We start from the raw sequence: 11,763 nt of genomic DNA, 5'->3' as shown, positions 1-11,763 counted from the left end.
GTAACCAAAGTTCTATATGTTGTTTTTTTTATAACAGAAGGGGGCAAACGAGCAGCGGGACCACCGAGGTGTCAACGACGCCCATGGACATCAGCAATAGAATTGTATTAGAAATAATAAGAAAACTTTATAATTTAAAATTAATTTTGACGCAAATACCAATAGTGTTAGGCTGGCAAAATTCGTGCGAAGAACGTACATTATCGTAAAGTGAGCGTTCATGCAAATATTGAGTTGCTCTCTACCAGACATCCATTAGCATAAGACGAAAGGGGCTACGTATGTAGAATATTCCGATTGAATGTCTATGAATATTAAACTATAGTATCTTGTAATCTAGATCAAATACCAGTCACCTAGAGTTGAGTCCCAAAACAATAAAAATGCATTATTTATTTATTTAGATACACCATTAGCTAAATTATAAAACATGCGAAAAAAACTACAAACAAAAGCAGAAAACTGATAAAAACTTATCGCAATATATAGTACACATCATACAAGTCCAATTATACAGTATGTTAAATAAAAACTCTAAGATTAAAGTTTATTCATAATAACCTTCATACAATCTTCAATGTCGAAACATAGTTTAAATTTGGCGGATTAATATACACGCTGTAGTGTAGGTTAGCGACTCAATTTTTATTCTACCGCACAAGCGGGTAGTTTTGAAATCACTCACAGCTGCAGTCGGACGCGGGGCATGCGGGGGCTTGTGCGGGGAATGAGTCGACAGTAGTTGAGTGCAGGGCAACTAATCGGACGTGTCGATCTTCTAGCGTATAGAATCGCTAAGTTTACGTTTCTGAGTTTGGTTCGTTAACGACGCGTCTATAACGCGATTACGGGAAACGGTGCATCAGGAGTGCAGCGCTGCTGGAGCCTTTAGACTATTTGACAGTGACTAATTGGACTCAACTCACACCGTCAGATTGATCAGTTATCTGCAGGCGGTGAACGGAGCATCAAATTGGTAAGTGCCACTTTCATCTACTTACAATATTACGCCAACCCTCGCAACGCGTAGTCTTAAGGCATTTGTGCTGCAGAAACCTGAACCCGTCGTGTTCGACGCAATTCTATATAAAGCTAAAATGACATAATACAACGGACATGTATTTATCGTTAATTTAAACACTAAAATTATTCAAAATAAATCCATAAATGATATATTTATTACATTCACTGCCAGTAAAATGTTTAAATATCATTTCTCATTTGCATTGAATTTGTCTACAAAAGTTGAGATTGTTGACCATTTCAACATTTATATACAGTGCTCTAAAGATATTCTAACTGCCCTTAGTGTTAATGATCGAGCACTATGAGTCAGTCAGATTTACGCTAATGATATCTTTCCGACTAATTACCTATGCCAGTGTCTTGGTGCTTGTGATAACGACATTTAATATTAACGTGTCTGCATTGTACGTAGGATTGAAATAGCTTGCAATAAGTTTTTATTGCCCATTTCTAAACCGTTTAAATTACATTGAATTTAATGTATAATTTTGATTATTTTGGTTGTTGATAATTTTCTCTATAATTTTTAAGTTTTTTATTGAACATCTTGAAAGGATAAATAAGAATATTGTTGCCGTGAAAGTTGTCAAACAGCGATAATCTTTTATGATCGAATATCAAGTGTTAATATGTCTTACTTTAACTATTTCTTAGTAATATTATAAATGCAAATGTTTACATGGTTGGGTGGATGTTTGTTAGAAGGTATCTCCAGAACGGTTTAACAGGTACCGATGAAATTTGTCATAGATATAGAACCGCGCCTACGCCCTCCGATCTGCGCCTATGAAGTCGCATTCAAAAGTTAGTGAAGAATAATTAGTAGATGAATATATGTGTTATATATGTATATATATATATATATATATATATATATATATATATTCATATAAACAAGGAACAATACACACATTGCAATAAAAGTATCTATAAACCCATTGCGGGTTTGTCCAGACACTTTGGTTCTATTAAATAAAACAGTAGGTAAGTTTATTTTTTTTTTGTTTACAGCAACAAAGTGAGCTCACTCATACCGTCATATACAGGGTGCACAAACGTGTTATAAATTTATTAGACTTAGGATTTTAGATAATGATTTTTAAGTGTGTTTTTTATGTTTTTGATGTTTATATTATTTTTAATATCTAAAGGTAAATTGTTTATTAATGTTGGAATTATATATTCTGAAGTACGCTTATCATAGACGTTACCATGATATTGAACATCGAAGTTTGAAAACCTTCAGTAGCTGCTTAATATTTAATATGACATGACATCAAGGTCAGCTTGTTTTAATGGTGTGTTCGCTTGACCATTATCACATATAAAAAATCTCAGTTTATGCGCAGTCATCATAAAGTTATAACGAGGCTGTTATCACGGCGATGAAATGTAAAAACCTTTGTTCCATTTCATTTAATTTGATTTATGTCGGTTTTGATAACGTCTCATGAAAAATATATATTGCTGAATTGTATTTTAATATAATAAAATTGTTTTTACAATTTTATGTTGTAACTTAAATATATTTTTAATTACAATGTGATCAAGATAGTTATTTAATGTTCGTAAGAAATTTAATTTGTACCAAAATTAATAATCTATATACATATATAAAAGATAGTCGTGTTAGTTACACTATTTATAACTCAAAAACGCCTTTACCGATATGGCTGAACATTGGCGAGGAGGTAGCTTAGAGCCAGGAGACGGACATAGGACACTATTTATTCATTTCTTTTTCGAATTTATGCCTTGAAGAGCTGCTTTTTATTTAACTTACTAATATTATAAATGCGAATGTTTAGATGGACGTGATGTGGACGGATGGATGGGTGAACATATGTCTACAACGGCTAAACGGGTCTCGATTAAATTACGAAACACATAGGCTACACTAATTAAGTTTTTTTATATAACCACGCGGACGGAGTCGCGGGCGACAGCTAGTTATTAATAAAATAGCTGAGTTCTCCAAACACGTGTTAATAAGTTAAGCCGAATAACATGATTGTCAAAACATTTGTTTTAATATTTGTGTTTGTTTGAATATATTTTCGTAAAATTTTGTTTCGATATCAAATTACGGCCATTATAAAACACCAAAAACTTTTGCGGACTTTCGTTTGAAACGAGGGTTTAGTTTATTCTTGTTTTGGCTTGTTTATTGGGTAATTTATTAATTTAATTTATCTCATTATATCGGAGATATCTCTCAAGTACGAATTGCTGGATTGGTCGTAATTTTCGACTTTGATTACTAATTTAAATCTTATCGTCTTTTATAAGTTTAAAAGGGTAATTGTATAAATTAATAAAAATTAACTATCTATTAACCTCTAATTGTACAGATCCTTTGCATTTTTTTCATCTGTAACATACATGTACACTTTGTAACATACATGTACATTTTGTAACACTTGCGGTAAACACTATTCAAAAAATAATTTGATAAGAAGTATAAAAGCTTTAGATATATCAGTGTGAAAATAAATGTTTTTGTAGTTTATAGGAATAGGACGCGTGTTTTCAGTATGGTAATGCCTGCTTTATTATGCATGGGCCGAGCTTCTGGTGATTCTGATACGACAAACAAAGTATTCTTAAGATAGACGAAACATAAATTACCATTCCTAATACATTGTAACGTAATTTATTGAGGATAAAATAAAAATCCATAATTTGTTTTGAAAATATTTTATTATATGAATTAGTTTATTTGTCACCCGCTCCATTGTTTTCTTTGTTTGGATCCGGTAGATAATAAACTAAGCCAGCGACACCTATAATAAAAAATAAACTTTAAATAAATACAATGTGATATCTTTATTATATCTAATATATATTTTATACGTCAAATGTAGGAAATATGTCTATAATTCTATACTTACAAAGTGTTATCACAGATAATGCTAAGAAAGGACCCATACATCCTAACTCCAGCATGATTGGGAATAAAATATTGCCAAGCAAGGAACCGACTCGGCCAATCATAACTATTGCTGAAAGCGCCAATGTCCTGAAAGCATTAATATATACATTAGTAGCTGACCGCGAGTCTGTCCGCGCGGGATTAAAAAAATAGTCACCGATTCTCAATCCAACTGAATATGCTTATCAAGTTTCACAAAAATCGGTCAAGCTATTTAGGAGGAGTTTGGTAACTAACATTGTGACACGAGAATTTTATACGACTATCTGTCGCCCACGACTCCGTCCGCGCGGAATAAAAAAAACTTAATTAGTAGCCTTTGTGTTTTTCCAGACTACGTTCTATGTGTGTGCCAACTTAATCGAGATGCATACAGCCATTATGGAGATATCTAAACATTCGCATTTACAATATTAGAAGGATGATGGAATTCATAGTATATTTTATTTAAAATTGGCATTTTGATTTAAAACTATAATACTATTTTCCAACTAAGACCTACTTACAATAAATCAGTATTTGATAGATTAAATTAAAAGAATAACATACCTTACAGTTGTCGGAAAAACTCTTATTAAAATATTCTGTTGAAGACTCAAAGCTGATTGCATTAAGCCACAAGTAGCTGAGATTAACAAAGCGGCTTGTATAGACGAATTAGTCCAATACAATGATCCTGAACACACGGCGCATAGAATCAATAAGATGAACATAAGTATTTTCTGTCCCATAAAATCAACTAGATAACCACAGGCGCCAACGAAGAACATTGAAAATAAACCAAGTATTATTCCATTTGTGTACGTCTCTGAACCACTTATTTGCTGTAAAAAATAAATGTTATCTATAAAATTAACAAAAAAATACATTTGGATGGGAAAGCTGACCCCGCCACCTTGTGGGATGCAAGTTTGGCAGAGAGAGAGAGAGAGAGACTTATTTTATGTCATGTACGTTACAGCATTAAATTTACGTAATAGTTGTTTTTTTTCGAAATTAATTATTCAATTAAATTAATATTCTCTGCTGTGGACATCTTTTAAACCACTGTATGTAAATTTAGTTATGTTGTCAAGTGGTTCCTGATTCACTTATTGTCAGTTATTATTGTCGACTTCAATCTCAACAAATTTAAATTTATTAGTATGTTAACCATCAATTGTTAAATTAGTTAAAATTTTATTAATTATTAACTGTTGCCCGCGACTATATCCGCGCGGATTTAAAAACAACTATGTTCTTCCAGACTATGTTCTATATCTATGCCAAATTTCATCAAGATCCCTTTAACCGTTCTGGAAATACTTTCTAACAAACATCTATTCATCTAAACTTTCACATTTATAATATTAGTAAGAAATTACTTACAGGTATACAGATTTCAGTATCTGTAATATTAGATGAAAAAGCATTTATTTTTTCATTTAATTTAAATCTGTAGTCATTCATCATAACGCAAAATCGATCAGTCTTTCCGTAGTCTTTCTGGTAATTTTCTATAATTGTTGATAACTGTGGATACCATAACCTCAATGCACTATACCTGAATAAAAAAAAACTTATGGTCAGTTTTATTTATACTCAGAATTGTAACGGTCACTAAGAGAGTTAATTGAGGTAACAGTGAGTGAGGTTAACAGTGGTAGAGCCCGCTTTAACATCTTCGCACGAATTGGCCCGGCCCGCCCGGTGAAATACCACGACCACACAGAAGACAGGCGTGAAGTGGAAGTCATTTCGCGTGTCGTCTAATGATTGTGCGTCCCGGAGGCCTAATTTAGTCCTCTTTCCCTTCCCACCCTTTTTCTTATAAAGAAAGGATGGGAAGTGGAAATGGACTTTCCGGATGAGCGGATACATGGAAAGGGAAAATATTTTCTTTCTGTGCATCCTCTACTCCGTCGATTAAAGGTAGGCAACGGATATGCAATTGCGTATGTCTATTATGTGGTTTAAGTACACTGACCTGTATATATGGACAGGCTAAAAACAGTGCTAATTTGTGCCTATTTGATATTCACCGTTTAAGGATTAACTATCTAGAAATTTAACAGTTACGTTTAAGTCGGAACGAAGCAAAAGCTGTCATTCAGAAGCAATGACCTGTCCTATGACCTATATATGGATTAAAAAGGTTTTGTCAAACACTTACGCTAGTAAACAAACGAATGTGAGACTTGAAAACAAGATAAGTCTACAAAACAAAGGTGCGCGGAATAACTCCTTGACGTCAATCATTGCGTGTGTCATTTGTTTTTTAAGACTCATCTCTTTAGTTGACTTGAAGGAACCAGATGCACCGAGTGATGTTATCTGGAATCCAAAAAAATAGCAAATTTAATAATGATGAATAAAAATAGCTTAGTTAAAAATTTAAATACCTTTATAGAAGATGTAGAGAATTTTGTCCTTTGCCAAATTTGAATTGGTATAATTTAAAAACTAAATCAATGGTATAACATCTTACTAATATTATGAATGTGAAAGTTTAGATGAATGTTTGAAGATATCTCCGGAACGGCTAAACGAATTTTGATGAAATTTTGCAGTTGTGTAGAACGTAGTCTGGAGAGCACATAGACTACTTATCAAGTTTTTTTATTTTTAATTTTGGTGCGGACGGAGTCTCGGACGACTGCTAGTAGTATATAAAAGTTTAACTTTTCAATTCGTCTGTATTTTTTTATAATTAAAGTTACTACTTACCGGATATTCCGTTTTTAAGTTCCCCGTATTCTCGACGTATACTTTCCTTAATACTTCCAATGCTTCTCGTTCTTGTCCATGAGATAAAAGATATTTGGGACTTTCTGGTATAGTACAATAAAGTACTGCCGCCAACAAACTCCATATCGAACAAATGTACAAATAAATGTTCCAAATCCTTAATTCTGGAAAATAAATATATATATATATATATATATATATATATTATTTACTTACATTACAGAAAAGCATGTTACCTAACCATGTTAACTCATACCATGATTTAAAATACACTATCTTTCTTCTTACTAACGTACTAATATTATAAATGCGATGTTTAAATGGATGGATATTTGATAAAGGTATCACCGGAACGGCTGCACGGATTTTGATAAAATTTGGCACAAATGTAGAACATAATCTGAAAGAACACATAGGCTACTTATTTAGGTTTTTTTATGCCGCGCGCACGGAGTCTCGGACGACAGCTAGTTACATTATAAAAATGATGAATGTAAATGAGTTATTCTCTGAACAACATCTCTTAAGGAACTCAAGCTAAATGCTTGTATTGTATTAAAAAAAGATTATAAAATGTAAATTTACCATTACAGCAAAACAATTAGGAAATATCGATAAAGAGAAATGTCATTAAATACCATGTGCCTTACTATCCTTTCTATTAATATGAAAGAGCTAAAAAAGATTTTAAAAAAAAGCTAGTGCAGCAATTTGTACTAACCAAAGTAGTCCTTGATGATCACGACATGCCATGGTTGTAATAGTACACCCCATGATATTAACGCAGCAACAACAAGAGACAGTGACATGAATGAACAGTACAGCATCAATATTCTATCTCGTATGTTTTTATGTACGAATTCCGATACCATTGATGCTACAGCAGTGAAAGATAAACTTAACCTGTAAATAAACATAATTTTATTAATCGTTGCTGATTCAGAACTATACGTGAGTAGAGTTGTCTTACTAATATTAGTACCTGGATGACCGAGCTTTGCTTGGTATTTTTTTTAAATTGTGTTTTTTTGAAATTATTTTTAAGTACGAATTACTAATAAAATGATGAAATATGAATAATATTTTTCGATCTTACCGATAGAAAAAGTTAAGTTTATGTTTAAGTTGATTATCGATAAAACACGAATAAAATGACACTTTCTAAAAATGATTCCTAGCTAGATCGATTTATCGCCCCCGAAACCCCCTACATACTATATATAATTTAAAGATATAAGATAATAATATGAAGGTTTAGATGAATGTTTGTTAGAAAGTAACTCCTGAAAAGATTAACGGATCTCGCAGAAATTTGTCATTGTAGATAGTTTGGGAGCAGACACGGAGATAGCTAATAAGAGTCTATAAATGTAGTGTCTCCGTATGTAATATCAAAATAAACAGTGTTCTCAGGATTTATTTTCGTTTATTATAACGAAAAACCAATTTTTTAAAATTTTGTCTGACTGTCTGCAATGTCCAAAACGGTTAGGCGGATTTTGATCAAACATTCGGTTCATTCGGATTCAAAAACGCGGTTGCTGATACATACGGATATGTTAGAGGCTACTTTTTTTCGTGGCCGACCACTATTAATTTATAATAAATAATTTTAAGTGGAAAAAATCAGAAAAAAATCACAATAACTGACATAGAATAAATATTGTAATCAGTTTAATAGATGAATATAACGCTAAGCTAAGGTTGTCAGTATGATAATGACAACCGTTCTAGGAAATGACATGACATCATCATCAGCTCACTATAGCCCCCACCGAGGGGCTTGGAGCGATGACATGACATATTCATCACAAATTTGTCATGTCATCTTCATTATTAAGCTAAAAAACAATATTAGATTGTAAATTACATGACTCTTGTTGTTATATTTTACAAATTTATCTTTACGACTTATTTGTACAACAATTATATATGATTGTATAAGAGTCAACATTTATAAGAAATTCCATTAAATATATTACAACGTACCAATACCAATGTGTTTTATATTTCCGATTTACATATGTACATTTATCCGACGTTCTTACGGTGAAGGAAAACATCGTGATGCAACCTGCACATATCTGAGAAGAAATTCAAATATATGTGTGAAGTCAACCAACCCGCACTTGGCCAGCGTTGCTAACTATGGCCTAGTCACCCTTAACTTAGGGAAGGCTCCGAGCCCCTCGATGGGGACGTATAGTGAGCTGATGATATTACAACGCTTTTTTTGCTATAGAAGAATTCTAGGAATTGTCATGAAGAATATCTTAGTTATAAATAAATTGATAAAAAAAAATGTTATGGAATATAAGCATTTCTTCTAAAAGTTTGATCGTTGGTCATGAGTATTTTATTTACTTATCATGGTTTAATCTTACTAATGTTATAAATACGAATTGTTTGGATGTCTTTTGTTTGGTTGACTTTGGCCTAGTCACCCCTAACTTTGGATAGGCTCCGAGCCCCTCAGTGGGGACGAATAGTGAGCTGATGATGATGATGATGATGATGATGATGTTTGTTAATACGTATCTCTAAAATGGCTCACAGGATCTCGTTAAAATTTAGCGTAGATGTAGAACATAGTGTGGAGTTGCATACAACTCCGTTAAGCCTTTTCGTCCATGTATGACGTAGGAGCCTTCAAGAGTAGAGTGAATATACATTTACTAAGCTTTTTTTCCAGAGAGGAATGCTTTATGCATAATCCGCGCCCCGGGGGGGAGGGGACGCGGTAGTTATGTGGGATTCTCCTCCATAGCGGAGGCATACCCACGAAACCTCTCTGTTCCTCCAACGCATCGGGACGGGACCACGGGTACGCTTTCGCTCTCGTCCGCGGCCCCGTCTGCAGGCATTTACTAAGCTAGCGTACTTTACATACCATCTTTCGACCACATCATCACTAACATCGTGGTCAAGCGTTAGTCAATATTTTAAAAAAAAATGAGCTACTTATAAAGTTTTTTTTCCACGTGGAAGGAGTCGGGGTCAAAAGCTAGTGATATTATACTTACGCAATTCCTTCTAAAAGTTTCAATACAATTAACATCCAATAGTTTTGACTGGACCCTTCAATTATAGTACATACAAATATTGCAGCATTGCCACCTACTAAAAATATTCTTCTACCGAAAGCGTCTACTAAGAAACCAGTAAAAAATGTCGCTCCCACTTGTCCTAAAAAGTTAATAAAACATTATTAAGTACGATCAAAGAGATTTTTTTTAAAAAGCAGCTTAAACATAAATTATAAATTATGTTTTTAGAAATATTGATATCTCATATAATTACTTTTTTATGTCATAAGGTGACAAACGAGCGAGCGGGCGGAAATAGCGAAGTGACCGTTGCCCATAGACATACGCAATTGCATATGCATTACTTTAATCGACGGAGGAGAGGATGCATAGAAAGAAAATATTTTCCCTTCCTATGCATCATCTCATCCGAAATGTCTACTTCTCTTCCCATTCTTTCCTTATAAGAAGAAGGATGAGAAGGGAAAGAGGACTAAATTATGCGTCCGGGATGCACACATCAGACGAAACGCGGAATTGCTTCCACTTCACGCCTGTCTTCTGTGTGGTCGTGGTATTTCACCGGGCGAGCCGGGCCGATTCGTGCGAAGATGTTAAAGCGAGCTCTATCACTGTTGAATGCACACCATTGTATCAAAGTGTTAAAGAGTTAAACTATCATAGTTTTGGTTTCTTATTGAAATTATATTTTGGAATGTTGTTAAAATAATTTAAAAATATTTTTACTTACCGAAAAAAGGCATAGCATTAAGCAAACCTTTATGCATAATACTCATGTTCAAATCACATTCCGCCATTGGTAAAATATATGAAGATGTTGTGGTAACCATTGTGGATGCGAAAACAGCAGTCATTGAAGTAAATAATAATCTTATATGGAAACGACCGAATTTGCAAAGAATTAATCCATCTTCTAATATTGTCATTGGGTCTTTTGTTTGATCTAAAAATATAATATTGATTTATACTAATACTAGCTGTCGCCCGCAACACCGTCCGCGCGGAATTTAATAAAAGTTAATCAGTAGACTATGTGTTCCGCTAGACTATTTAGGATAAATTTCAGCAAGATTCATACAGCCTTTATGGAGATACCTTCAAACAAGCATCCATCAATCCGTCCATCCATTTAAACTTTCGCATTTATAATATTAGTAAGATTATAAGTAGATAAGATTTTTTTTAAGAGAATATGATCCAAAATTATTTAATTTATTTTGTATTTTTTTTTCACTGTTGATAAACTACAACATTCCCGGGTACTCTAGACTATATTTCATAGTTTTTTTTTTAATTCCGCACGCATGATGTCGTGGGCAGTCGCTAGTGTTTAAAAAAGTTTTCATAGTATTACGTTTTATTAAAATTAATTAAAAAAACATTGTCCAGCGGACAAAATTGTGAATCTAAACCATTCCCAGATCCCCTTGAACACACACAAAAAATTTCATCAAAGTCGATCCTGTCGTTTCAGAGAAGTTCAGTGACATACACACTCACAGAAGAATTATATATATATATATATATATAAAGATTACTTATAATTATAATCTATACTTATTTGTAACAAAAATACCTTTAGATTCATTTTGTTTTTGATCACCCATTTTCACTGCAGAAACCATTTAGTAAGGTCAACACAAAAACTACACTTAATAATTTAAAATAAAATAAATTTAACGTTTTCATTAAAAATGTATATTAAAAACGTGCGTTCTTTTTCGCTCTCATGTAATAATAACTGCTTTCTTTACGAGATATCTTTTCTAAACGCTACTACATCAATATTAGTTTAAGTTTAAGTAATATGATAAGGTTTATTGTGACATTGTCACTTTTCACAAGATAATGAGATAAGTAGATAATTTAATTTGTTAATTGTATTATTTAATTACACAAATTATCTTCAAAGATTATAAAATATTATGCAATGTAATCAAGATGGTTGATAAACGGTGATTCTTTATATCAAAAAAACTAATCATCATCAGCTCAATACGTCCCCAACGAGGGGCTCGGAGCTTACCCTAA

General features: G+C 33.0%; 1 protein-coding gene across 1 annotated transcript; it reads right to left on the bottom strand.

Annotated features, from left to right (window-relative positions):
* Positions 1-3,716: 3,716 nt before the first annotated feature.
* LOC106116597 (synaptic vesicle glycoprotein 2C-like) lies at positions 3,717-11,468 on the bottom strand. The gene is made up of 10 exons (XM_013310477.1): positions 11,309-11,468; positions 10,463-10,675; positions 9,709-9,871; positions 7,407-7,588; positions 6,665-6,849; positions 6,111-6,271; positions 5,327-5,501; positions 4,508-4,782; positions 3,918-4,045; positions 3,717-3,809 (listed from the first exon to the last, which is right to left on the bottom strand). Exons 1-10 carry the CDS (start codon positions 11,355-11,357, stop codon positions 3,742-3,744), a joined length of 1,599 nt encoding a protein of 532 aa, XP_013165931.1. The 5' UTR covers positions 11,358-11,468; the 3' UTR covers positions 3,717-3,741.
* Between the last annotated feature and the right edge of the window lie 295 nt (positions 11,469-11,763).

The sequence above is a fragment of the Papilio xuthus genome, unplaced genomic scaffold (genome assembly GCF_000836235.2).
Source record: "Papilio xuthus unplaced genomic scaffold, Pxut_1.1 DF827714.1, whole genome shotgun sequence".
NCBI classification, from domain to species: Eukaryota; Metazoa; Arthropoda; class Insecta; order Lepidoptera; family Papilionidae; genus Papilio; species Papilio xuthus.
The sequence above is the reverse complement of the archived record's forward strand: the minus strand, read 5'-3'. Positions and strand labels throughout refer to the sequence as shown.

Bases quoted from the DNA above. Each gene is read 5' to 3' on its own strand.
- LOC106116597 (XM_013310477.1), bottom strand. From the start codon at position 11,357: ATGGTTTCTGCAGTGAAAATGGGTGATCAAAAACAAAATGAATCTAAA. The intron at 9,872-10,462 runs GTAAGTAAAAAT...TTAACTTTTTAG, and splicing joins TAATGCTATGCCTTTTTTCG to GACAAGTGGGAGCGACATTT. The intron at 6,272-6,664 runs GTAAGTAGTAAC...TTTGGATTCCAG, and splicing joins ACTTAAAAACGGAATATCCG to ATAACATCACTCGGTGCATC.